Genomic DNA, 24,622 nt, shown 5'->3' on the forward strand with positions numbered 1-24,622 from the left:
GGAGAGGTCTCTTTGTCCAGTGAGAGCGCTCAAGTTCTACCTTCATAGGACGAAAGAACTTAAAGGGACTTCCAATAACTTATGGTGTGTGGTTAAGGAATCCTCTCGTCCTCTCTCCAAGAACCCTCTCTCATTTTTTCTGAGAGATCTCATTCGTGAGGTCCATTCGCATGTAGAAGAAGGAGTGTTACCTGTTCTGAAGGAAAAGGCACATGAGCTTAGGGTGGTGGCTACGTCTCTAGCCTTCAGGTATAATCTTTCTTTAACTTCCATTATCCAATCCACATATTGGAAATGTAAGTCGCTCTTTGAGACATGAAAATTTTTAATCTATTTGTATTTTTCATAGCTAACAAACCTGACGTCTTAACAATAGGATAAATCGTCGCTATTTACATGAAATTGAGACTATTATAATAATTGCAGTACCTTGGGTCTGTTTGCGGAGGCTGGCATGGTCTTGTGAAGGAAACATAAGAAGCTTTTATTCCTACCTTACTCTTAGTCTCTGGTGTTGGGTCCTTGGGGAGTCTGGGGATACTTGGTACTGGGTACCCTCCAGAATCGTTGGTAGGGTGGTGGTGTTTTTAAATTATAGTTGTAGGTTTTGGTATTCTGGCTTTCGTGTTTTTTTATGGCACTGTGTCCAGGGCAGGGGCAATATCTGTGCTTTACTACCATTCAGAGAAGTCCTCGCTGTAAGTCTCCCACTGTGTAGTAGGGAAACCCTTGGTCTGATGCCACACCTCTACAAGTTGAGATGAGCTGTGCCAGAGGCAGTAATTTCCTGCAATGGCTCTCTTAACAGGTAAGGAAACAACAAGTATGTATTGTATTAATGCTAGCAATTTTTATATTTGCATTAATACTGTGCAATAGTTTTATCTATGAATCCCACCTCATAGCAATATGGGAATCAGCTGAGTTATTAATTAGTAAGTTACTTACATAAATATGATATTTTTATAATACGTAATGAGACTTTATGTATAACTTACCAAGTAATTACAGAATTGGAGCATACCCTCCTCCCTTCTCATGGATGACAGGGCATAAAGAAATTGAACTTGTTTGCTATGTTGTTTACCTTCTAACCTGGTGTTGAGCAGGGATACCTGCCTGCACTAAAAACAAAAGAATCGTTACTGCGATTTTCAAATTTTAGCTGCTGGTACTAGAAATTCTTAGCTATGTAATTACTTGGTAAGTATACATGAAATCTCATTTTGTTATAAACATATCATTTTAAAGGCATTATACCTCTCTGCATGTGTTTATAAGTGGACCACATGCGGATTTTGCAAAAATGATTAAGCACACTTTCTTCTGCAATATGCCCTATAAAATTGAGGCAGTATGAAGCAATCCACAAACTTTCCGTTTCAGTAATTCTAAAACCTAAGTTGCTATAGTGGTGCCTCGAGATACGAAATTAATCCGTTCCAAGGCGCCCGTCGTATCATGAGTTTTTCGTATCTTGGACCACATTTTACATGTAAAATGGCTATTCTGTTCCAAGCCCTCCAAAAACACCCCAGTAAATTTCATAATGAAACTAAATTGACCTATAAACAATGAAATACTACAACCATTTGGACCATTCAATACCTAACTTAATAACGTATTGCTAATTACCTGTAAATAAAGTGTATTAGTGTACATGGTATACAAGAAATACTGTACGTATGTAGTAAACTGTGGAAGCTTACCTTTCGAGTGAGGCTATCTCCGAAAGTGGCGACAGAGGAGGAGGACAAACGGCAGATACGTATGTACGTACGTACACTTAACTTTACGAAACATAAAAAAATGTAAGGAAAACATACATAAACTAAAATTTACGAAACACATTAACAAAACTGTAACACTTAACTTTACAAAAAACTAAAATTAAAAAAAAAATTTTTGTCTTTTTTTTGATTTAAAAAAATTTTTTTTTTACTTTTTTATACTTTATGTAGATTTTTTTTTTTTTTTATACAAAATTTCAACTTCATCACCACTTTCAACTTTCTGTTTTTTAGTATCACTTGGTTCTTCCTTTTTACTTACTCCTGCTAATACTAAAGGCCTCTTTAAAAAATAACTATCCAAGGAAGATTGCTTCTGCCTACTTTTCACAATGTTCCTGAAACGACTCATGCAAACGTCATCGAACTGCGCAAGCATACGACCTGTGTGAGCCTTTTCGGGGTTTCTTTTTTTCTACAAATGATTGCACTTTATGAAAAGCGGCTAGAACATCCTTAATTTCTGCCGTTGTCATAGGGTTGTCCTCCTCCTCCTCGCCGCTGCTAGAGAACTCCTCTTGAACAACGTTATGTTGCATGGCCTCCAACTCCTTCAGGTCATCCGTCGTAAGCTCCTCTTGGTGCTCCTCGAGAAGGTCGTTGATGTCGTCCTCGTCGACGACCAGCCCCATGGACTTGCCGAGCGCAACGATCTCGTAAAGATCTGGTTGCAAAACAGTTTCAGGATCATCAACTGTTTCTGAATCTGTAGCACCAGCTTCGCCCACATCGAATCCCTCAAAGTCTCGGGCGGATACGACATCAGGCCAGAGTTTCCTCCACGAGGAATTCAAGGTTCGCCTCGAAACCTCCTGCCAAGCTTGGTCGATGAGTCGGATGCATATGACGATGTCGAAGTGCTCCTTCCAAAATTCACGCAAAGTGAGGTTTGTGGTATCGGTGATGTCGAAACATCTCTTGAAAAGATGTTTCGTGTACAGCTTCTTAAAGTTCGATATCACTTGCTGGTCCATGGGCTGGAGGAGAGGGGTGGTGTTAGGCGGAAGATAAAGAACCTTGATGAAGGAATACTCCACTAGGATATCTTCCTGAAGGCCAGGAGGGTGGGAAGGGCTATTGTCCAACACCAGCAGACATTTCAGAGGGAGGCGCTTCTCTTCCAAGAATTTCTTCACTGTCAGGCCTAAACACAGATTTGCCCACTCCGTGAACAAAAGCCTTGTTACCCAGGCTTTTGCATTAGCCCTCCACATCACTTGAAGCTTCTCCTTAAGCACTTTGTGGGCCTTGAAGGCTCGAGGAGTCTCAATGATAGACAGGTAGGGGCTTCACCTTGCAATCCCCACTAGCGTTTGAACAAAGTGTGAGCGTAAGCCTGTCTTTCATAGGCTTATGCCCGGGTAGCTTCTTCTCTTCCTCCGTGATGTACGTCCGACGAGGCATTTTTTTCCAAAAAAGGCCAGTCTCATCACAGTTGAAGACTTGCTGAGAACTGTAGCCTTCCTTGGTCATCATCTCATCGGCCGCTTTCGTGTCCGAGCTGGCAGCCTCCCCATGCCACACCACCGAATGGATGCCAGTCCGTTTACGGAATTTCTCGAACCACCCATGCGAAGCCTTGAACTCTGGGGTTGGCGTTGATGTCCCTTCTCCTCCGTCGTCTTCGGCCTGGGCAATCAAATCGCGAAAAATAGCGCTGGCCTTGTGGGAGATTGCCGTCTCGGTTATCGTATCGCCAGCGATTTCTTTGTCTTTTATCCATCTCGTTGTGCACGTGGGTCCTCTTGCTGGACAAAATAGTGACGCCCTTGGAAGGTGTAGCTGCTTTGATGACATCCTTCTGCTTAAGGATGGTGCCTATTGTCGATGGATTTCGGCCGTATTCCTTGGCGATCACACTCAATCGCATACCAGCTTCATAATTCTTGATAATCTCCATCTTTGTCTCCAAAGAGAGCATTCTCTTCTTTCCGTGAATTTCAACTTTCTTAGGACCCATGACTACTATATACTGTACGTAATTTACGTACAAGTGGAGTAAAGTTCTCACACAACATGATAAAGTACGTATACTGCAACGAAATCACTAACGAATTTATGTTGATAAAATGAAATCGTTAGAACGAACGAATACCACGTGCGTACGATAACGATGCTGGGATGAGTGGCCGAGGCACGCTGCTACGTAGTAGATGCATGATGGGAAGGATGCTGACCAATAGGAGAGAAGGATTTCATGGCGGTGACTAGCATCAGGAACCAATGGGAGAGCAGGAGGATGGTGGCAAGTCTACTCAGTTGGCGGCGCGCAAGTTTCAAAATTGTTATCGGTGGTCCGGGCGAATCTCGGACTTTACAGCAACAACCTAAAGATACCCTATTCAACAAGCACAAATGTCATCCTTCGCTGCCCTACTTTACCCAGGTTACAAATCGGCTCCAGATTTGTTGGTCTTACTCTCCCAGTGATACCTAATTAGCATGTGGCCAGGTTCATCTCTACGACCTCAGTCTTTTCTGTAATCTTAAAATCTTTTCTGTAATTTTAAAATCTTTAGTTATCTTCCACCATGCGTGAATGTCCATGGCCTCTTTCCAGTGAATATTCTTATACAGATTCAACATTCCATGTGCAACATGTTTCAAGGAAATAGGCCCATCACAATTACATACTATTGGTAATGTGGATTTCATACAATAATGTATGCTTCTTATTAGATTAATAAGGCATAGTTACAAGAATGAATGATCATGTTCCTCATCTTGATAATACATATTTACAATAAAGAAAAAGGGCCCTTCCTCTAGTAGAATAATTATTTGCCTGTTTCTGAGAAACAGAAGGCCATATACGTACTTGTATAAGGTGTAAAATAGTAGTATTAATACTCATCGGAGTTTAGGTCATGGGAAGCAAAAACTGTTATTCAACTGGAACCTCCATCTGCATTTGGAATATTGTACTGTATCATTATCTTTCTGTCTTTCCTCGGATCGAACCTGTGATATATTCATGGATGCCATTGACTTTGTAAATAGGAGCAAATACATCATGAGGATCCAGTTTATTCTGAATACAGTGATTGTAATGGATTCCTACTCTCACCTGCTTTACAGAACATTGAGTGTCCATTTACTGAACTTGTGCCTATGGAACTCTGCCTGGCTACCAGTATGACCAATGCAGTATTTGCATGTTTCTGCTACAATGTAGTTTCATGTATGTCATCAGAAAGTTTATATTGGAATCAGCTCAATACATCTTGGAGTTAGTCCAGCGATAATGGTGTCATTTATTATTTATCAGTTTGACTGAAATCTATATCAAGTGTCATTTCCACACTTACTGCAGTACCAGTAACCCAAGCAATCCAGTTACCTTCCTTAATCAAATACTTAATACAAGCTGTGTTTGTTAGCTCTTGATGATAAGTCTACCAGCATTAGTCACCATCTTCATTACCATGTTGCCGGCTGACCATTATTCTAAACAAACACAAAAAGAATCAGCCTCATTCAAAAGCATGTTAAGTTTTTGACTCGAATACTGACCACTCAGTCTGCTTAATTGTTGTTGGCACCATCTTAAACCACAGATATGATTGTAGATTGTTGATCAACATCTAGGCTTTATAATTCCAGTGTTATCTTTTGCCTGGGTATGACATTTATTCAGTAGTTTTACAGAGATATAAATAGATAAAATACAACTTTGATTCCAACTTCGTCATCACCTCATTATCCCAAAGGTAAAATTCAGCATTCTCCTTTGTTTTGTTTTTCTTCTTCTTTTTGTCAGACCATCCATGTTGTATCTCTTTAATTTGCATAAAGTGTGTGGTGTCCAGTTATAGCTCCATTCTGATATATGAAATGAGATGGCTTTACTGGATCACTGAACCTAGTGAAAGATTCCTTCATGTGTCAAATGAAGAATTCTAAAATATGTTCCTTTAGAATGGTTAAACAAGAAGGGTTGAGAATTTGGGCCCTAGAATTATTGTATTTTATGCAAGAGCAGAGGATAAATGCTACATTCGGCCATTTAAACCACTTCATTAGTTATCAAGCCAAGACACAAGACACTTTGCTTTGTCCTAACAAGGGTGGATTAGTCACTACCACATTCAAACTTAAACTGCTGAGTAGTAGAAGAATCCCGTTTGGGGAGATTCATAAATAAATATACCGAAAGTTCATCAATAGCTCATCAAATTAGCTACACAAACTGCACTATTTTCACATCTATGCTACATAGTCTCATGCTTCCTAGATGTTGGAGTAATTGTTTTCATTACTTGTTCGTATCATTCAGTCCAGCACTTCCTGGGTCATTCTATGTCAAAATAATTCCTTCCTGTTTTAAATATACAAGAATAAGAAACGTAGGTATAAGTATGTTTTAGACGCAGTTGCTTCCTGTCTTACGTAACCATTCATCATCTCGAGGTGTTGATTTTTTCGAAATGTTTCATGTTTTTCCTGATATTTTTTTCTCAAAAGATAACGCTCTGTTATCCTCCTGAGGTTTTGATGCTTTTTCCAAAATGTTTCGTGATTATTTCCTAATTGAAGTTTTTCATTTGGTATCTTTAACGATACATTTGTTGATTGGTACTATTAGTCCCTGCGTTGAACGAAATATTCAGGAAAGCTTTACACTTTAATGAACCACTTTGATCAGAATACCCTCTTCAACACTTCCACAAAGTGTGCAGACGCATTACTTTTAGTTTCCGTAATTTTATTTCTTCAAATGGGAAAATATGTCTTATTCGAAGTCTAAAAAGTGTGTGGATGACGCTCGTATACCTATGTATGGAAGACTTTTTTTTTTTTTTTAACGCTTAAAATGTATTACATAGATCTGAGGTAATTTTTTAAACATAAATATAGGTCATAAATATAGGTCACTGGTATTTGGACCATATGTTCGTTCTGTTAATAATAGCATAAGATATCCTCGTAAATGAACCAGTCGTAATGGGTACTGTCCAAAAAACACACACACACACACACACACACATGAACACCTAGGCTCATCCTCCTTTTAAAACTATTCAGAGTATATATTTCCTTGAAGAATTATTTTAGTACACACTCGAACTTACCTGTCCCTCAGTGTACGTGTGAATATGACGGCCATCTCCTGTACAGTCACCTTCCGAGTGGTGTATTCGTGCTCAGACTGATGTGGCTAATGCCGTGCCGTGCCGTGCAGGGAGTGTGCCAAGCTTCTTCACCCAGCCACCCCCGACAACACCTGAAGAGAGAGAGAGAGAGAGAGAGAGAGAGAAAATTATACTTTGGGCCGGATGATGACATGTTATGGTTTACAATAGTACTGTGTTGCTCCACCTGTCAGTTCGTATCGACATGTAGCACATGTTTATATATACTCATATATATATATATATATATATATATATATATATATATATATATATATATATATATATATAATATAACACCTTTCCGAGGTCCAAAGGATGATTTTGGTTGTCAACAGTATAATTTCTTTTTATATATTATCAAAACTTATAGAAACGGTAGTTCACGAACAAACGTGCAAACACTTGAAACAACTCAACATGATACCTGACGATCAGTCAGCGTACAAAATAAATAAATAAATAAAAAGTAAAAAAACTCAACATAGTCCACATTGTCCACAATTATGAATATGGTAAAAATTATGTAGCAATGGAAAATGTGGCATCTGGTTAGGCTCGATCTAAGTGCACCATTCGACACAGCTGACAACAATCTGTACCTTGAAGACTTGAGAGCAGTAGACATCGCAGATGAAGTACACAAATGGTAAAAAACCACTTACAGAACAGGAAGGTTATAGTGGTTATATCAAATGTGAAATCAGAAAGGAAAGGTATTTCTACAGAAGCAATCCGCGATTGCCTAGACTATGGCAATTGACGTTTTCCTATGTTATTTTACTATTTGGCATTTTCACAATTGAACTATCTAGAATTCTAAATAAGCACAAGGTTAGTTATAAACCATAGATATATCTATGGTATAAAACCGTATGCTGATGATACTGGGTTCTATTTTCCTGTCTTAACGGTAGAAGACCCCATTAGTAAAATTGATGCAATAATGAAAGATATACAAAATTGGATGTCAGCGAAGAAACAAACTTAATGAAGACAAAACTGAGTGTATGTTATTTGAATCTGACAATGCAATACGAAAATATGAACATTTCAGAAGAATAACTATTGGTTCGTCAACAATAAATGTTGTAGCAGCAGTGAAGAACTTGGAAGTGTTCATTGATGATAAATAGATCATCGTAACGTGACGTCGCCACTTCTGAACCTATAGGCCTAGGGCCACAACATCATTTCCCCCCATAAGAAATACATGGGCCAGAAATTGACGAGGGGAATGTAAAAAAGCCTAAGCCGAAGATCGTGATGTAAAATGATGGAAAATGTCACTCCCACCGAGGAAAGAAAATAAGCATAGAGCTTGTTGTATATATTACAAGAATAAAAGAACTCAGGTCTAGATAACACGAAACAACCCCTTACCCCCGGCAGCAAAGCACCTGAAGCGTTCCTGAACGTATTTTGGCATGAAACTATGCGGCTTGCAAAGAGTATTTCATGTCACGTACAAGAGGACGCTAACAAGAACCATGCCCCCACCTGTCACAATTAGACTCCATCCCGTGACAGCATTATCAACAAAACCACACAAGTAGCTCTCCTACTCCCTAATAGCATACGGAGAAGCCTAAACCAAGACGACATGGTACTACTATAGTAGATTCACATCAACCGTGCATTTGATGTCTAGGCCAGTCCCTTACGACGCTCCTGATTGGCGGTTGATAAGCCAGTCACAGTGCTGGAAACTCTCAGTCTCTCGGGAGAGTTCACATGGGTAGGATCTATGTTCCATCTCTCCTGATGGATACGTCTTTTAAAAGTATCCCTCAGGAGAAGTGGAACAAACATCCTGCCCATGTGAACTCTGTCGAGAGGCTGAGAATTTCCAGCCCTGTCATTGGCTTATCAACAGCCAATCAGGAGCATCGTAAGGGACTGGCCTAGATACAAATGCACGGCTGATGTGAATCTACTATAGTAAATAATACCACACCAGATACGACCACCGAACAAGACGCCCCAGATGAAGAAACACCAGACTACACCAGGCATAACGTCACGTAACAGCAACGAGCCAATGGCGATTCGGCAGATAGTGACGTCATGCAACCGCCTGCTCCAACTAACCCAGAATCCTGCAAGTAGAGGCGCCCTTCCCTTATGACGGTCCGAGAGACTACTGCAGTGTCTGTCCGCATCAGCGATGCCGATTTTTTCTTCACAACATTGGCTTTTAGCAGTGTTACTATATGCAGTTCTCCTGATTTTTTTTAACGTTATTTATGATTTCATGGTTAGAATGCGTATTTTCCGATAAGGAGAAAAGAACAGATTCCCGAAAGCTATCCTTAACCAGCATTGAGCGCCTTCCCTCTGCTCATTGGCTCTGCTCACTAAAAACAATAAGAGTTATTGAAGTCTTGTCTCGATCCAAATCTGAATTTATATATATTCAGAATTTCTGAATATGTATGTATGTTTATATATACATATATATATATATATATATATAAATATATATACATATATTCAGAATACGTATTTATATACATATACATGCATATATATATATATATATATATATATATACATATATATATATTCAGATAATGAATTACGCAAACCAAAAACATGTTTTAGATGATATCAAGTAGTAAAATAATGGGGATGGGTTAAATTAAAAAAATAAGACTGGAGGTGTTAAGAGATGTGTATTTCTGGTGATAAAAGTTAACTCTCGACGTGGTTCGGAAGTCACGTAAAGCCGTTGGTCCCGCTGCAGAATAACCACTGGTTCCATGCAACGTTAATTAAAACACCATACAAACAAACAAATAAAGCTGTTCAACTCAGAAATATTCGATTTTGTTTCAGTAATCTGGTGCCAAAAGATAAACATCATCTGAACTTTGGTTAGTAATGTTTATGATCGATTTTGATTTATTGCGTATTTTCAAGTTGTGTGTGTGATGGGAATAAAAAAAACACCATACTTTTCTGATGCATGTTTGTTGTGGTTCTTGACCGAACACTGTCATTTGCAACATCAAAATAGTACTAGAATATGTTCTTGAGTGCGAAAAATATCATATTTTTTTGTTAAATGAATGTTAACCTTTGTAATAATAGCATTTTATGACCTATTCCATTTGAGCTTACGTATTTCGTATGGAGGGAGATACATCTCTGATGAGGAACCATATGTCGCATATTGTATAAACCTGTCACTATATCACATCAGAAACATTGCATTTATTAGAAAATACCTAAACGAAGATAATCTGAGAACAGGAAATCGCAGCCAAATAGTTTCGACGCTTGGCTACTGCAACGTTATATACTACGGTCTCCCCAACTGTCTACTAAGAAAATTAATAATTGAGCTACATTGGCTCCCGGTAAAAGCAAGAATAGAATATAAAAATGGCAAGGAGTACAAAGTATACTCCTTGTATATTTTGATAGAATCTAACATTGGCACTCATTGAGCTAGATTGGCTCCCGGTAAAAGCAAGAATAGAATATAAAATGCTTCTTACAGTCTTTAAAGTATTAAAATATTGTGAAACTACTTACCCGAGAAACTGCTTTCTTTAGACCTGAAATGAATTTTGTAATCAGACATGCAATAGAAGCATATGGGCTGTTTGAACCTAAAACAAATTGAAAGTCCGGGGAGTGAGAGAGTATTTGTAGTACATTGCACACGTAGACTATAGTGCAACAAGGTACCGCTTGGAGTGAAGCCTTTCCCATTCGGCAGGAGCGCCTCGGTGGCGTGGTCGTTATGGTGTTGGGGTGCCACCTCGGTGGCCGCGAGTTCGATCTCAGGCACTCCATTGAGGTGTGAGAGATGTGTATTTCTGGTGATAGAAGTTCACTCGCGACGTGGTTCGGAAGTCACGTGAAGCTGTTGGTCCCGTTGCTGAATAACCACTGGTTCTAGGCAACGTAAAAACACCGTCAGTGGACCTTATTTGGTGCACTGTAGGCATTACTTTAGGTTCTTTGCAGCGTGTCTTCGGCCCCTAGCTGCAACCACTTTCGTTCATTTTACTGTACCTCCTTTCATATTCTCTTTCTTCATCTTACTTTCCACCCTCTCCTAACACTTGATTCATAGTGCAACTGCTTTGAGGTTTTCCTCCTGTTACACCTTTCAAACCTTTTATTGTCAATTTCCATTTCAGCGCTGAATGACCTCATAGGTCCCAGGGAGTCTTCCCTGTGGAATGCTGTAGTACATAAAACCGAACAAAGGAAACTTTTGTCCTTTTGTTTGTCATCATATACTTTGCCCCGTTTAGTTGAAAGAGTCGCGTGTTTGTCTGTTTACTGTGCTTCACATTGCGTTTATGTAACTTTAGGAAGTTCTCTCTCTCTCTCTCTCTCTCTCTCTCTCTCTCTCTCTCTCTCGTGTCCATGATTCTGGGTCGTTGTTGTTCTTACCAAACAACATTATGAGTCTAGAGCCAAAACACCTGAGTCATAACAATCGAAAACACTAAATGTGATTGTCAAGGCAGATGTTTACGGTTTTCTTCCGTGCTTAGGCCTAGTGTTTTAATTGTAATATAATTTTGAACCTCTGAACGTGATCACGAAGGTCATTCTATAATTTGGTTACGGCTAGAATGAGTCTTCTAACAAAGCTGCGTGATATTGATCCTCACGAAAGAAAAGGCAAAAGGGTATAGATAAATAAACGCAAAATATGACAAAAAAGTTGTGTTTATGAACGTCTATAAAGCACGCACAGGGAACACAGTAGAATAAAAGAATTCAAACATCTCCTCAAAGTGAGGGGCTTCTCGGTCTCTATATTTTTCTCCTTATTAGTATGATGTCATATTGCTTTTATTTCCAAACGATCGAAAAGGTTATAGTTTTGTAATGTGGTATTGTTTGAAAAGTAGTGGAACTTTTAGAAGGGGTGGTTATGAAGAAATTTGTCCACTTTTCGATATTAGGGGAAAATGTTCACACACAGATATATTATATATATATAATATATATATATATATAATATATATATATATATATATATAGATAATATATAATATATATTATATATCTATATATATATATATATATATATATATATATATATATATATATATATAATATTATAATATATATAATCTAGTATATGCCGTGTAATATCTTTTATGATAGATACTAGGTTATGTCTAATTGCCTGATTGACTAAGGGGTCCCATACAACGTATGTATGATTGATTGTCGTTATCGACACAAACACACACACACACACACTACTCAGACAGTATGAACGATCTCCACACCGATTTCAGTGTGAACCAAGATTTTGTCTCTGGACGAACATGGCATCATCTCTAGTAGAGACGTGCTAGCGCGATAGCGTTATATCGCCAGGCAAACCCATACATTGAACCAAGGTATAATAGACTAAGGCTTATTCTATATACTTTGCATTGAACGACCTGTGTATGACAGACATGAGTCGCAAGCCAGCAAACTGGTCGTGACCGATTCCCGTTGAGATCGTTCAGATCACGAAACTCCGCCCACTTTTGCCAATATTCAGATAAAGTTATCTTAGTTTAACCAGACCACTGAGTTGATTAACCCCTCTCCTAGGGCAGGCCCGAAGGATTAGATATTTTTACGTGGCTAGGAACCAATTGGTTACCTAGCAACGGGACCTACAGCTTATGGTGGGATCCGAACCACATTATATCGAGAAATGAATTTCTAAGCACCAGACAAGCCCATGCACAATGTTTTTGCGAACGATGCAGGTATCGTTCAAAGTATCGAACCCTTAAGGAATATTAACTACTGTATATTGTTTGGTGCATGTACAGAGTAGACGGCCAACGAAGAATTGGCGTAGTTTCTTAATTCATTGTTTGTTTTGGAAATATTGCCATATGCAGGTTCCAGATTATTTACTTAACAATAAATAACATTTCCTTTCAAAGGTGCTATACTTGAAATAAATTACATTAGAACCGAGTAGACTTATTCAACGTATTAAAGATAATTATTCTGCAAAGTAAGGAAAATATATACCGATGGGTCCACGATTTCTAATTTTATTCTCAACTCTAGCTTCGTGACAGCATACCGAAGATTTTGAAGTTGGCTTTGCTGCCGCTCGAGTCTTGACTCAACGTATCGTACTGCACTGGGGTGATGTCATTTCGTCTCCTACAGTCGATAAATAATACCTCAAAGCGTTAACATTCTTTGAAAACGATGTTTAGTTAAACTAATTTTGTCCTTTGATCAATAAAATACTTGCATGACACATTTAGTGGGCCTAAATTGGACTTCTGATTTTCGCACATGATTTAGCCTAGGTCTATTTTCAGCAGCAGTATACTCTCTCGGATACGTAATATTAATGAATATTTAAATCATATATATATATATATAATATATATATATATATATATATATATATAATCTATATATATATATATATATATATATTAATCTGCTTTATTTGACTATTCCCGTTATTCTTGTTTTATTAGCCATTTTAAGGCGTCCGTTGTCGGAGCGGGGAATTTTAAAATAACCGTTATCATTAGTGATGCTTTCACGAGATGGAGACTGGAGTTCGTAGTGAGAAGTCTGATCTAGTCGCCTGAGATGTAGAAGAGAGCGGAGCGGAGGTGGCGTATAGGAGTGATGGAAGGATTAGGCCGATGTTAATAAAGTATCTCTCAATAAAATGTATTCTTTAGGTTTTGAAGAAAAAAAATGCATGCATCATTGAAACCGTTTCCCTCCCTATCCGTGGTATTCACTGGCCACCGATAAAAAACAAAACAAAAAGAGTAAGCCTAACTGAATCTCTCATCCATCAAAGATAAGTTTGCTTATTCATTAGACTTATTCATTAGACAACTATCAAAGATTTCAAGTGTAGATTTAAAAATCTCTTCCTCTCCATCTAAAGTATTCATCAGACACCAGTCATAAGCGTAGAGCTAGTTATGATTCCTGGTTCAGCAATGTCGTGACGAATCACTAGAATGAATGTTGCTCAGCAACATTTACACTACTGTATTGTCTTGCTCTCATGTGGGGCTTCGAGGTGTTCCACCTCTAGGCCCATGTTCTAAATTTTGCCGTTCTTTAAACAATTATATTCATCTATGTATGATACTCTCCGGTTTATTAAGCTTTCTTGATATCTCTCCAACAGGAACTTGCACCGAATGCAGTGCAATAATTCTCTCGCTCATCGAGGGATGTTTAGTGACCGATAAATGACACATTGACATTAGATTCCCGTGCACCATAACATCAAAAGCAATAGAGTGAGGTCACACTGTTAAGATATCGTTTTTTTCTTTTTGTTTTTAAATTTGATAGCATTTTGTGAGATTCCAATGTTTTCTGTAAAATTTAACAAATGGAATAATTCAACTACCTTTAACTTGAAATTGAAATGATAATTTAAGGACTATGTTATGCGATACTACTAGTGATAAGTGTCTCCTATCTATTTGGTAATGTATATCTATGGTTGTGATATGACGTTTTTTATCACTTCGTTTCGTTCACGTCAATTTTGCTATATGGAAAATAGTTTTACACAATAACATAACATATTGTTCTAAAGATATCAGTGACTGATTTTAATGTCATTACACATGATTTCTTCCATCTTTGAAAAGAGAAATAGATAAATAAGGCATGAATCGTGCGTCAGGCAGGTGAACGAAAAATTATGAAACTCTGCCACGAGTTTTTTGGCCGACAGTACAATTCTTTTTTATATATAAAACTCATTGGTAAATTATAAGAATGTTTAGTATATGTTGCACGATGATGATAAACTTAAACAACAGACTACTATAGCTGGTTCACATAAGGTAGATTCTTGGATGAGCCCTATTTCCACGAGACGTTTGTTTGGAGGCCGCTGATTGGCTGGTACCAGGAGGTAGGCAGTTCCCAGCCAATCAGCGGCCTCCAAACTAACGTCTCGTGAGAATAGGGCTCATCCAAGAATCTACCTTAAGTGAATCAGTTATAGTGATGATAACGCACAAGGTCAACTAGATAGACCTATATATTTAATATATTTATATATAATATATATATCTATATATCATATATATATATATATATATATATATATATATAGATATATATATATAAGACGGACATAAAATGTTTACTTGAACTGTACGTTGGTAACCAATCTTTGTAGCAGCTATCTTGTTACGAATTTCGAAACAGGAAGTAAAAGATCAAGAATTTCTCCAGGCTTGGGTAGGTGGACTGAATGACAAAAACGTGCTGTGAATTCTAACACAGATATTAAAGATTGTTAAATTCTGTTCTTGGAAACTCGGAGAGAATACCATTTGTGGTTATTGAAGATGATTCAATTTATTGGAGTGCACATACGTGAGATTTTGATAATTACGTTGTTATTGTAGTGCATATATATATATATATATATATATATATATATATATATATATATATATATATATATATTATATTGTTATGCTTGGAATAGCGTAGGTTTGTAGCGCTGTTGTTCTGCTCAATTTAATCGGAAGAAAGAGTAATGTGCACTAACAAGATTACGGGGCTGAAGATGGTAGCTTTCGCGTTTTCTTTTGTGGTAGGACCATGTAATAAGACCATACATTGGTCTAGGGCTAGGCCATAATTACTTGCAGCGGTTAACCACTTCGAACAATTACGAAGAAGTCACGTAGCGTGAAGTGCATTACTTCTAACCGAGGCATCTTAAGTGTCTTAGTTTCAGGAAGGGAATAATTATTAAGTCTTAAAATACTTCTTAAGCTTCAAAGTACTTCCTAGGAGCGTCTTATGCGACAAAGGAAAAAAGGAAAATGTTGATTTATAACTGCTATAGTGTGAATGTTAGGCCTAGTGCACAATTTCCGCAGACGCCGTATCTGTCAAGATATATCAAACAACAGTAATGATTCTATTCGAAATTGCCGCATTTTAATTCTATCTGTACACTGCAGAATAGATTTTTTTTTTTTTTTTTATCAGTTTCAGTATTAAGAAATTTAACTCACGCTGGGGCTCGTCTTCCGAGAGATTTATCTTGAGATAGAGCCACGATTTAGATTCTGTGTGTGTGTGTGTGTGTGTGTGTGTGTGTGCTTGCGCGCGCAAGCGTGCCAGTCTATCAGTCAGTCAGTCATAAGTGTTATTAACCCCCTGCGTTATTGGTAATGTAAAACAGCCGTAATTAGCATTTAATGAACATACTCGACAGGCTAGACTTAACTCGCAAAAACTTTCACAATACCCTTCATATGATTCCGAGTGCCACTCTGAAGGTGCCCCTTTGCCCCTGGGCGCGTTGTGCTTTGCCAGAAGGCCGTGTCTAGCCGCCGCAGGGGCGAGGGGCGGGTCAGGGTATAGGTATATATGGTCTAGACTCGAGTGGTATCTGGTAGGGGGAAGGCATCATCTGGTGCGGTTCGTCATTAGGTGGTGGAGGGCATACTCATATGTAGGGAGGTATACTCTCTCTCTCTCTCTCTCTCTCTCTCTCTCTCTCTCTCTCTCTCTCTCCTGGTCCGACTATTCCACCCGTCTGCCGAGAGAGGTGGGAGTTGTATGTCTGTGGGAGTTATTGGTTGGTACTAGGCTCCTCTCCTTGAAAGAAACGAGCCAGTTAATTCATTAAGGCCTTTGTGTGAGTGTGTGTGTTTACCTTTGTGTTACATACCGAATTTATAAACAGTTAAACGTGTCGAGTACTCGCAGAAGGAAGCTTTTGTGTTTATTTTATCAAGTTTATCAAACAGTACGTGTTAAGCACGTACATTACACGTAGGAGGCGTGTCCTCTTCCGGAGTGTCTTTGCTTGGTTGATAAGGTAAGAAAACTTTTAGTGTTTTTGTTTGTGCTTGAAGTGTGTTTTCTGGCTTTGTTTATTTTGGGACATTTAGTATAGTTTTTTTACTGTGCAACATGCATGAGATGGTCAGAACAGGAAGATGGCTTATTAAAATTGTTTTCAAACCATTTATTTGTGACTGTACAGTTATCTTTTTTGGTTTGTAAATCAACGTACACACACACACACACATACACAGAAAGCAGATGGATAAGCCATCTACATAGGTAGACGCAGATAAGAGCATATATTCGTAGATAGATAAACAGCGAGAGAGAGAGAGAGAGAGAGAGAGAGAGAGAGAGAGAGAGAGAGAGAGTGTATAAGCATAGGTGCGACTAAATATCGTTGGTATTCACGAACTATTCGGGAGACGAAGAAGACGATAAGAACCTTTCGTGTTGGCAACTGTGACAGCCATATACTGAGTACGAGAGTTAGCTCACACATGACATGGCCGGGGTCCAGATAGTATAAGGCTGAAGCAGTAATTTAAAGGCTATAGTGTCTTTAACCTTTTTATTTCACAGGAAACATTTGATAAGGTTAGTTAAGCTCCTGGCTGGGTTGGGCTGTTTATAAGTTTTTATTCAGTGTATCATTTTGTTGTACTAGCCTGTCCGTCTGTAAAGTGGCCTAGAAAAATTATTAAGAGACTTGTTACAATAAACTGATTCACTAAAAGGAAAATATTCTTAATGTAGGGGAATGTCTTCCTTGCCTGTCAAGATTAATGGCCGCCTCTGACTAGCCTCATATTCACGAAATTTACTGTGCTAAAAGAAGGATTTGCCTGAGGTAAGTCAGGCTAGAGGTACAAAGAAAGGATTAGGCTTAAAAACCCTCAATATGCCCACAGAAAAAAAATTACTCATTTATATTCGTAATAGTGAGGGTGAAAAGCGAATAGGCCTAGTGAGCGAGTTTGAAAAGTCTGGGTTTGAGATAAAAGAGAGCATATGTGGACCACTGGATAGTCCATACAAACAACAGATTGATTTCTCACGTTAATGGCGGTTGTTTGGGCAATGTTTCATGACATACATTAGCATTTTCATAATAGAAATGGACATTTTAATCACAGTGAGCTCCTATTGTCTCTTCGTAACAAGATTCATTAACGTTTCAAATGGATTTTTAACGATACATGACAAACCAGATTTCTTCTGTTATACCAGCTATATATGATTACTATTGTGCAGATACTCCTTTTTGTTTCTTGGCCAAAATTATCGTTGTGTCAGTACTTATGCACAGCACGATCATTTTTCTGTTTTAACTCGTAGGCCCAATCAAGTTGATTTGGTCATGTGGTTTACTTTGAGTTAATGCAAGGATAAATGTATTTTGAACCATTTTATGGCCGTATTATTAGAAGAAAACTAGAAAATACAACTCTGGAACGTAGGTAGATGATGATATGTATTTTAATGTAGGTACTCCATTAGGCCAAACTGATTTTATTCATTAAAATAGGCCGTTGAATACGAGTACATGTAAAGTTACCTGGGCCAGCTGCGTCCAAATTGAATATGCAATTAACAGGTGAGAAAGGTGTCCGACTGTTTATTTAGGTTGAGCCACGTGAGAGGAGGAAAGTCAACACTTGATGGCGTCAGTGGTGTACCTCATTTTCTCCTCGCCCTATTTCGTACTCTCTTGCATTGGTGTGAGGCGCCATGTTGCCACCCCTCCTCCCTCAACCTTGTTCGCCTCCTCATCACCTTGTGTCATGTTGCTCACCCTCCCCCCACCCCTCATGTATTTACGTAAATACAAGGTTACGTCGTCGTAACCTTCTGTGTCATGTCTGCGTCATCCATTCGTCAATTATCTTGAAAGCATTTTGGGGTCATTTTCATATGGTCCATATGCAACAAGGGACATTGTCAGATTATTGATATAACCGTGGGGAAATTATTATTAGTAGTAGTAGTAGCAGCATCAGCAGCAATTTACCAATCCCTACCAAAAGCATATTCATCTGCTGCTTCATATAAGTGACTCGCTAGTGTTTTTTTTTTAACTATGATCTATGATAACATCGTTAAGTAACGAAGTCTACGGGCATAACCAGCTCCGTATCAGGGAATCCCCTCTCACCCTTACCCCCTTCGGGGCGGGGGGGGGGGGGGGTGGAGGTAGGACGAAACCCCATTAAAAACCATCTTGGGGGTCCCCACTATAAACCTGTCAAGTTTCATGCCCATCGGAGCAGCCGTTTGGCCGTGATTGAATGACAGACGGACGGACAGACATAACGCCCATTATAGTATAGCAAGATTAAACAGGATAGTGTAAGAAACTGACAGAAAACGGCGGCTGAAAGATTTAAAATTTGCTCTTACAGAGTTCTAGGGTGAGTCTACATTGAGGTAAAGACTTATCTTAAATACATGCCGGGTATTGGTGATATAGTAGGCTTCACAAGCAGGATTTGACACATTCGTCTCACAAACATGTTGAAAACAAGTCGGCGACCGCAGAGTTGGCGAGCGAATTATTGGTAAAAGCTAAATAATTGCATGAAGCAGTAAGTTGCTGACTCGTATTTAACGTGTTGATGTATGTGCAGAATGTTGGTCTAGTTTTGTCGAAGGTAAGTGTGAAACATCTCCTCCTAATAAATCTATTACTATTATTATTATGGAAAAATCAACGTTTTAAAGCTGCAGTTTTTATGTAGATGGCCAATTTATTTATTTGAAGTCTCACTTACGTTGTTTACATTGACAAAAAAAAGACAAATTAAAATATGTTGTTATATACGGTTAATCAATGTTGTCATATACGGTTAATCATTCAGTTTTATGACAGCGCTGACTCGGAATATTTTATATAAGTGGAGGAAATGATAATAAAAAATGGAGTTTCTTCTCGAAGGATATTCTTTCGAAATGGTTACAGATGAGTAGTGAAATAAATTTAGTATTTTATGTATTCTCGTGATAGGAAAGAAGAAATCAATGGTAATTGTAAGGAGATAGTTTTAATTAAATTGATTATATGTTCCGTAAGAAAGTGAAATCATGAGGAATCCAATTGGTTTCCAGCATTAGAAATGAAGTTATGGAAAGGCCTACTTTCTAAAGCAAATTCGTTTATGCGTGGACATTACGCATAAATACTATCAAGCCCATGCCTATATAGACTAAGTGAATGCAGTATATAATTAAATAAGCCGTTTTTTAAAGACAGTTTACTTTTAAAGTAAGTTGTTTTGCATTACCGTGTAATATCAGTGTTATACTCGGTTGTTTCACTTCGACAAAGTTAAGAACGAACAAGGACCACTTAGTGTGGGAGACTCAGGTTTCAAGTCTACGACACATCCATTTACAAACATGGCAAGGCCTATGTCGTTATAGGCCTAGTCCCCTTACTGAGTCCCTAAAAAACTAAATATTAATAGAAGATAGAGACCAGGTGGTTCCCAAGAAGTAACGGAAGAAAAGAAGTTTTGTAATGTGGAAACACTGAACTGAACTAACATTTATTCCATAATGGAGATGGTGTTTATTTTTAGGTTGTTAAAAACATCTGGTTGTATCCGGGTAGACAGACACTGATGTAGCTCATGCAGAAGGCTGAACATGGTTGGTACTATAGTAGATTCACATCAACCATGCATTTTATGTCTAGGCCAGTCCCTTACGACGCTCCTGATTGGCTGTTGATAAGCCACTCACAGGGCTGGAAACTCTCAGTCCCTCGAGAGAGTTCACGTAGGCAGGATTTATGTTCCACCTCTCCTTTCAAAAGTATCCCTCAGGAGAGCTCGGAACACAGATGTTCCGAGCTATGTGAACTCTCTCGATAGATTGAGCGTTTCCACAGCGTTGCCGAGAGCTCTGCATTCTAAAATCGGCATCTTATAGAAAACGGAATTCATTTTATGGCCCAGGGGTACTTTAAGAAAATAAACCAATCTTGTGCAACACCCCATCGATTTATATTCATCATCATTAGTACATTTGTTATCTGGCATGATGCATATTATTTTATTTTTTTATTGTCCTTTAATCATTCAACAAAAGTATATATTAGCTATATATATACACAATTGCGACCAAAACAACAATGATATGTACTTATTAAGTTTTATAGATAAACTTTATAAAACATAGAAATTACACACAAAATATAGGTAGATACGTAACCTACTCAGTTTTATAAATCAACTTTGTAGAACATATAGGCTATATAAATAAAACAAAACAAATTTATTATTTTTCTTCATATATCAGGGTATAAATATGTTTGAGAATATATTTTACTAATTCCAAATTTTATATCCTGTTTTATGCTAATTTCTTTGAAGCCCCCCCCCCCCCCCCCCCCCCATAATGAAGCCTAGCTCCTGGATTCACCAGTGATGGAATAGTAATTACGCCACTCGTAACTACATGGTTCATGTCAGTTATAATGTAATCACATGTCTTATCATCAAATTACAATTCTATGAATGGAAGCAATATCAAATATCTTAAAATTACTTTACAACCATGTAATGAAACTCATTAAATTCAATAACATTATAATTACAAAAGTTACAGCTATTTCAATCTTGCTAGATTTATCTACAGTGATTTTTTTTAGTTTGAATTACATTCCCTTTGAATTACAATTGCTATAAAGTGGAAATATACTATTACCTTGAATAGGCTACGTGTAATGAATTTCAATTGCTCCAAACCTGACTCGTAATAATCAAAATATTGCTGTAGAACATTCCATCGGAAATAAATTAGTTCTATGCCAAAAGAGAAACTTTCATTAGCACAGATAATTGTTTGTAATCATACCTACTATATTGAGATATATCATGGGTATTTAACTGCTGATTCTATGCGGTTTCGTGTTTTACATTTGTAAAGCGTTCCTTACCGTCACTGCCGGGTTGAACGTTTTCAATGCGTATTAAAAGGAATCTCTTAAACAAGTATTTATACATATATTATGTAATAATAATGTAGTAATAATAATTTTCTACCCAATCTTACATAAAAAGTCATTAACTAAATAAAAAAAAGTATTCAAATTTATTTGAGACGATAAATCAATCTTCTCGAAGAATGCCGAGTTTTTCTCGGCATGAACGAGGAGGCCGACTTCTCGGCATTGAAGGTCTGGTTCTCCGCCCGTAGAGTTTTTGTCGGCAAATCGGGGGAAAATTCGGCATTTCGGCAACGCTGCGTTTCCAGCCCTGTGATTGGCTTATCAACATCCAATCAGGAGCCTCGTAAGGGACTGGCCTAGACGTCAAATGCCCGGTTGATGTGAATCTACTATAGGATCTTTTGCATATTTATGAGGGGATCGACGTAACTTGGTATTAGTCAAGACATTTAGAGGTGGAGGAAAGCAGTAGGTCATGGGGATGATTTATTGATACGTTTTTCAGTAATGCCGTCGCAATTGCTATGATATACTGCATTAGTATTGGTCTAATGCAGAGTTGGTAAACCATCAGGGATGTGATGATTTAAATTACTGTATGGACTTTGAATGAAGCATTGTTAGAGAAAATAAGAACAGTGAATAGACGATGAAGAATAGGGAGGTGTAGTGAATCAAGAACAGGGAGTTGTAATAAGAGTTTAGTTTGAAACGTAAAAGTATTAAACCTTTAGGATTTGTTAACAAGTTTTTAGGACCGATAACAATATATGTCCATACCATCTCGATCTCGAACCTTTTCAAAATAATAATGAAGAATTAAAAGAGCAGTCAGGCTCTGTGATACTTATAACCTCTCAGAGGATTACAGTGTTCAGGAATAATGGCAACCGTTTTTAGACCTATAGGTGAAATGAAATTACAAATAGTTTAGATACTTCACCGGTTTTCTTAACCACCCTGAGGTAGGGGTGTAAGAATACTACCACCGTAGGTCCTGCGTGTCGTAAAAGGCGACTAAAAGGACAGCTGCTGCCCTGCAGTCTTACTTTTAAGTAAAAGGCTAGACCCACCGCCAATAACTGTGGAAACTGCTGCCTTGCAGTCTTACTTTTTAGTCAAAGGCGAGGCTCACCACCAATAACTGTGGAAACTGCTGCCTTGCAGTCTTACTTTTAAGTAGAAGGCTAGGCCCACCACCAATAACTGTGGAAACTGCTGCCTTGCAGTCTTACTTTTAAGTAAAAGGCTAGGCCCACCACCAATAACTGTGGAAACTGCTGGCTTGCAGTCTTACTTTTTAGTCAAAGGCTAGGCTCACCACCAATAACTGTGGAAACTGCTGCCTTGCAGTCTTACTTTTAAGTAAAAGGCTAGGCCCACCACCAATAACTGTGGAAACTGCTGCCTTGCAGTCTTACTTTTAAGTGAAAGGCTAGGCTCACCACCAATAACTGTGGAAACTGCTGCCTTGCAGTCTTACTTTTAAGTGAAAGGCTAGGCTCACCACCAATAACTGTGGAAACTGCTGCCTTGTAGGTGGACTTTTTAGTCAAAGGCTAAGCTCACCGCCAATAACTGTGGAAACTGCTGCCTTGCAGTCTTACTTTTTAGTCAAAGGCGAGGCCCACCGCCAATAACTGTGGAAACTGCTGCCTTGCAGTCTTACTTTTAAGTAGAAAGCTAGGTCCACCGCCAATAACTGCTGCCTTGCAGTCTTACTTTTTAGTCAAAGGCGAGGCCCACCACCAATAACTGTGGAAACTGCTGCCTTGCAGTCTTACTTTTAAGTAGAAAGCTAGGCCCACCGCCAATAACTGTGGAAACTACTGCCTTGCAGTCTTATTTTTTAGTCAAAGGCGAGGCCCACCGCCAATAACTGTGGAAACTGCTGCCTTGCAGTCTTACTTTGTAGTAAAAAGCTAGGCCCACAACCAATAACTGTGGAAACAGTTGCCTTGCAGGTGGACTTTCTAAGTCAAAGGCGAGGCCCCACTGCCAGTAACTGTAGTTGAGGACATCAAGTGCATGCGGTCGTAAAAACCCCTTTGCCAAATAATAAACTGCCTGATGTTGTAAGGAAAGGCGCATCAGGCAACCAACCCCTTAGTGTAAGGATAACGGTGGGAAAGAAGAAGACCTCACCGGTTTCTTAAATGTAAGGACGCACACACATTTTCTGATGTGTGACTACATCCTTGCATATTTGAAAGATTTTATAAATGTACCACTGCTTGGTTTAAATAGTTGCATATATACCTGTGTGTGCGTAGACCTAAGCAACACACAAGCACGTGTTTCACTGGAGTAAATTCACAGAAATCAATTTCTAAGTCGCACTGGGATCGAACTCCGGGGTCTCTCGAATGACAACGCCAGGGCGCTACCAACTGACTCACACAGGTTATGAAAGAAGTTGGAGAGACCAGGGTTCAGTCCCAAGCGGATGTGTCAAATATGTAATTTTATATGATATATATATATATATATATATATATATATATATATATATATATATATATATATATATATAGGTAAGGGAAACTAACAAGACATTAAATGCTTACATCATTAAAAGTGTTTGTGTTGTGATGACTTGCAACAGTTGTTTGTGTCAATGGCGACCTCGAATCCGTCCTTGAGATTATGCCTAGCTACGTATCACTCCCTCTCTGGTCGTGCATCTTCTGAAGACTAGATTAAGTTCACTGTCCTTTTTCTCTCTCAGTTCTCTCTCAGTTCTATCTCAGTTCTCTCTCATTCATCTCTCCGAATGTTTAAGAGAGGAGCAAATTCATTCCTGCTCTCTGCTGAGGATGCTGCTGACGTCTCCTGGATTACAGGTGTGTCTGTTTCTTCATATTTATCAACTTTTTCCCCTCTCTCTCTCTCTCTCTCTCTCTCTCTCTCTCTCTCTCTCTCTCTCTCTCTCTCTCTCT

The 24,622-nt window shown here is 38.4% G+C and overlaps 2 protein-coding genes across 5 annotated transcripts in view; one reads left to right on the forward strand and one right to left on the reverse strand.

Moving 5' to 3' along the window:
- LOC135225190 (sorting nexin-20-like) overlaps positions 1–7,133 on the reverse strand; it is a 62,809-nt gene extending 55,676 nt beyond the window's left edge. Inside the window, exon 1 of the mRNA XM_064264484.1 lies at positions 6,863–7,133. The gene's annotated coding sequence lies outside the window, so the exon portion shown is untranslated. The remainder of the gene's footprint in view (positions 1–6,862) is intronic.
- LOC135225189 (UTP--glucose-1-phosphate uridylyltransferase-like) overlaps positions 1–24,622 on the forward strand; it is a 152,981-nt gene that overhangs the window by 6,830 nt on the left and 121,529 nt on the right. The window contains exon 1 of one of the 4 annotated variants that reach the window (XM_064264479.1): positions 16,475–16,763. The exons of 1 other annotated variant lie outside the window; for it this stretch is intronic. Coding sequence is in view for 1 of the 3 variants with exons in the window: in XM_064264478.1 (XP_064120548.1) it covers positions 24,500–24,526 (27 nt within the window). In the remaining 2 variants the exon portion in view is untranslated. Of the gene's footprint in view, positions 1–16,474; positions 16,764–17,179; positions 17,330–24,397; positions 24,527–24,622 lie in introns of those variants that run through there. 2 more of the 4 variants (XM_064264481.1, XM_064264478.1) reach the window with 2 other exon arrangements.

The sequence above is a fragment of the Macrobrachium nipponense genome, chromosome 13, assembly GCF_015104395.2.
Source record: "Macrobrachium nipponense isolate FS-2020 chromosome 13, ASM1510439v2, whole genome shotgun sequence".
NCBI classification, from domain to species: domain Eukaryota; kingdom Metazoa; phylum Arthropoda; class Malacostraca; order Decapoda; family Palaemonidae; genus Macrobrachium; species Macrobrachium nipponense.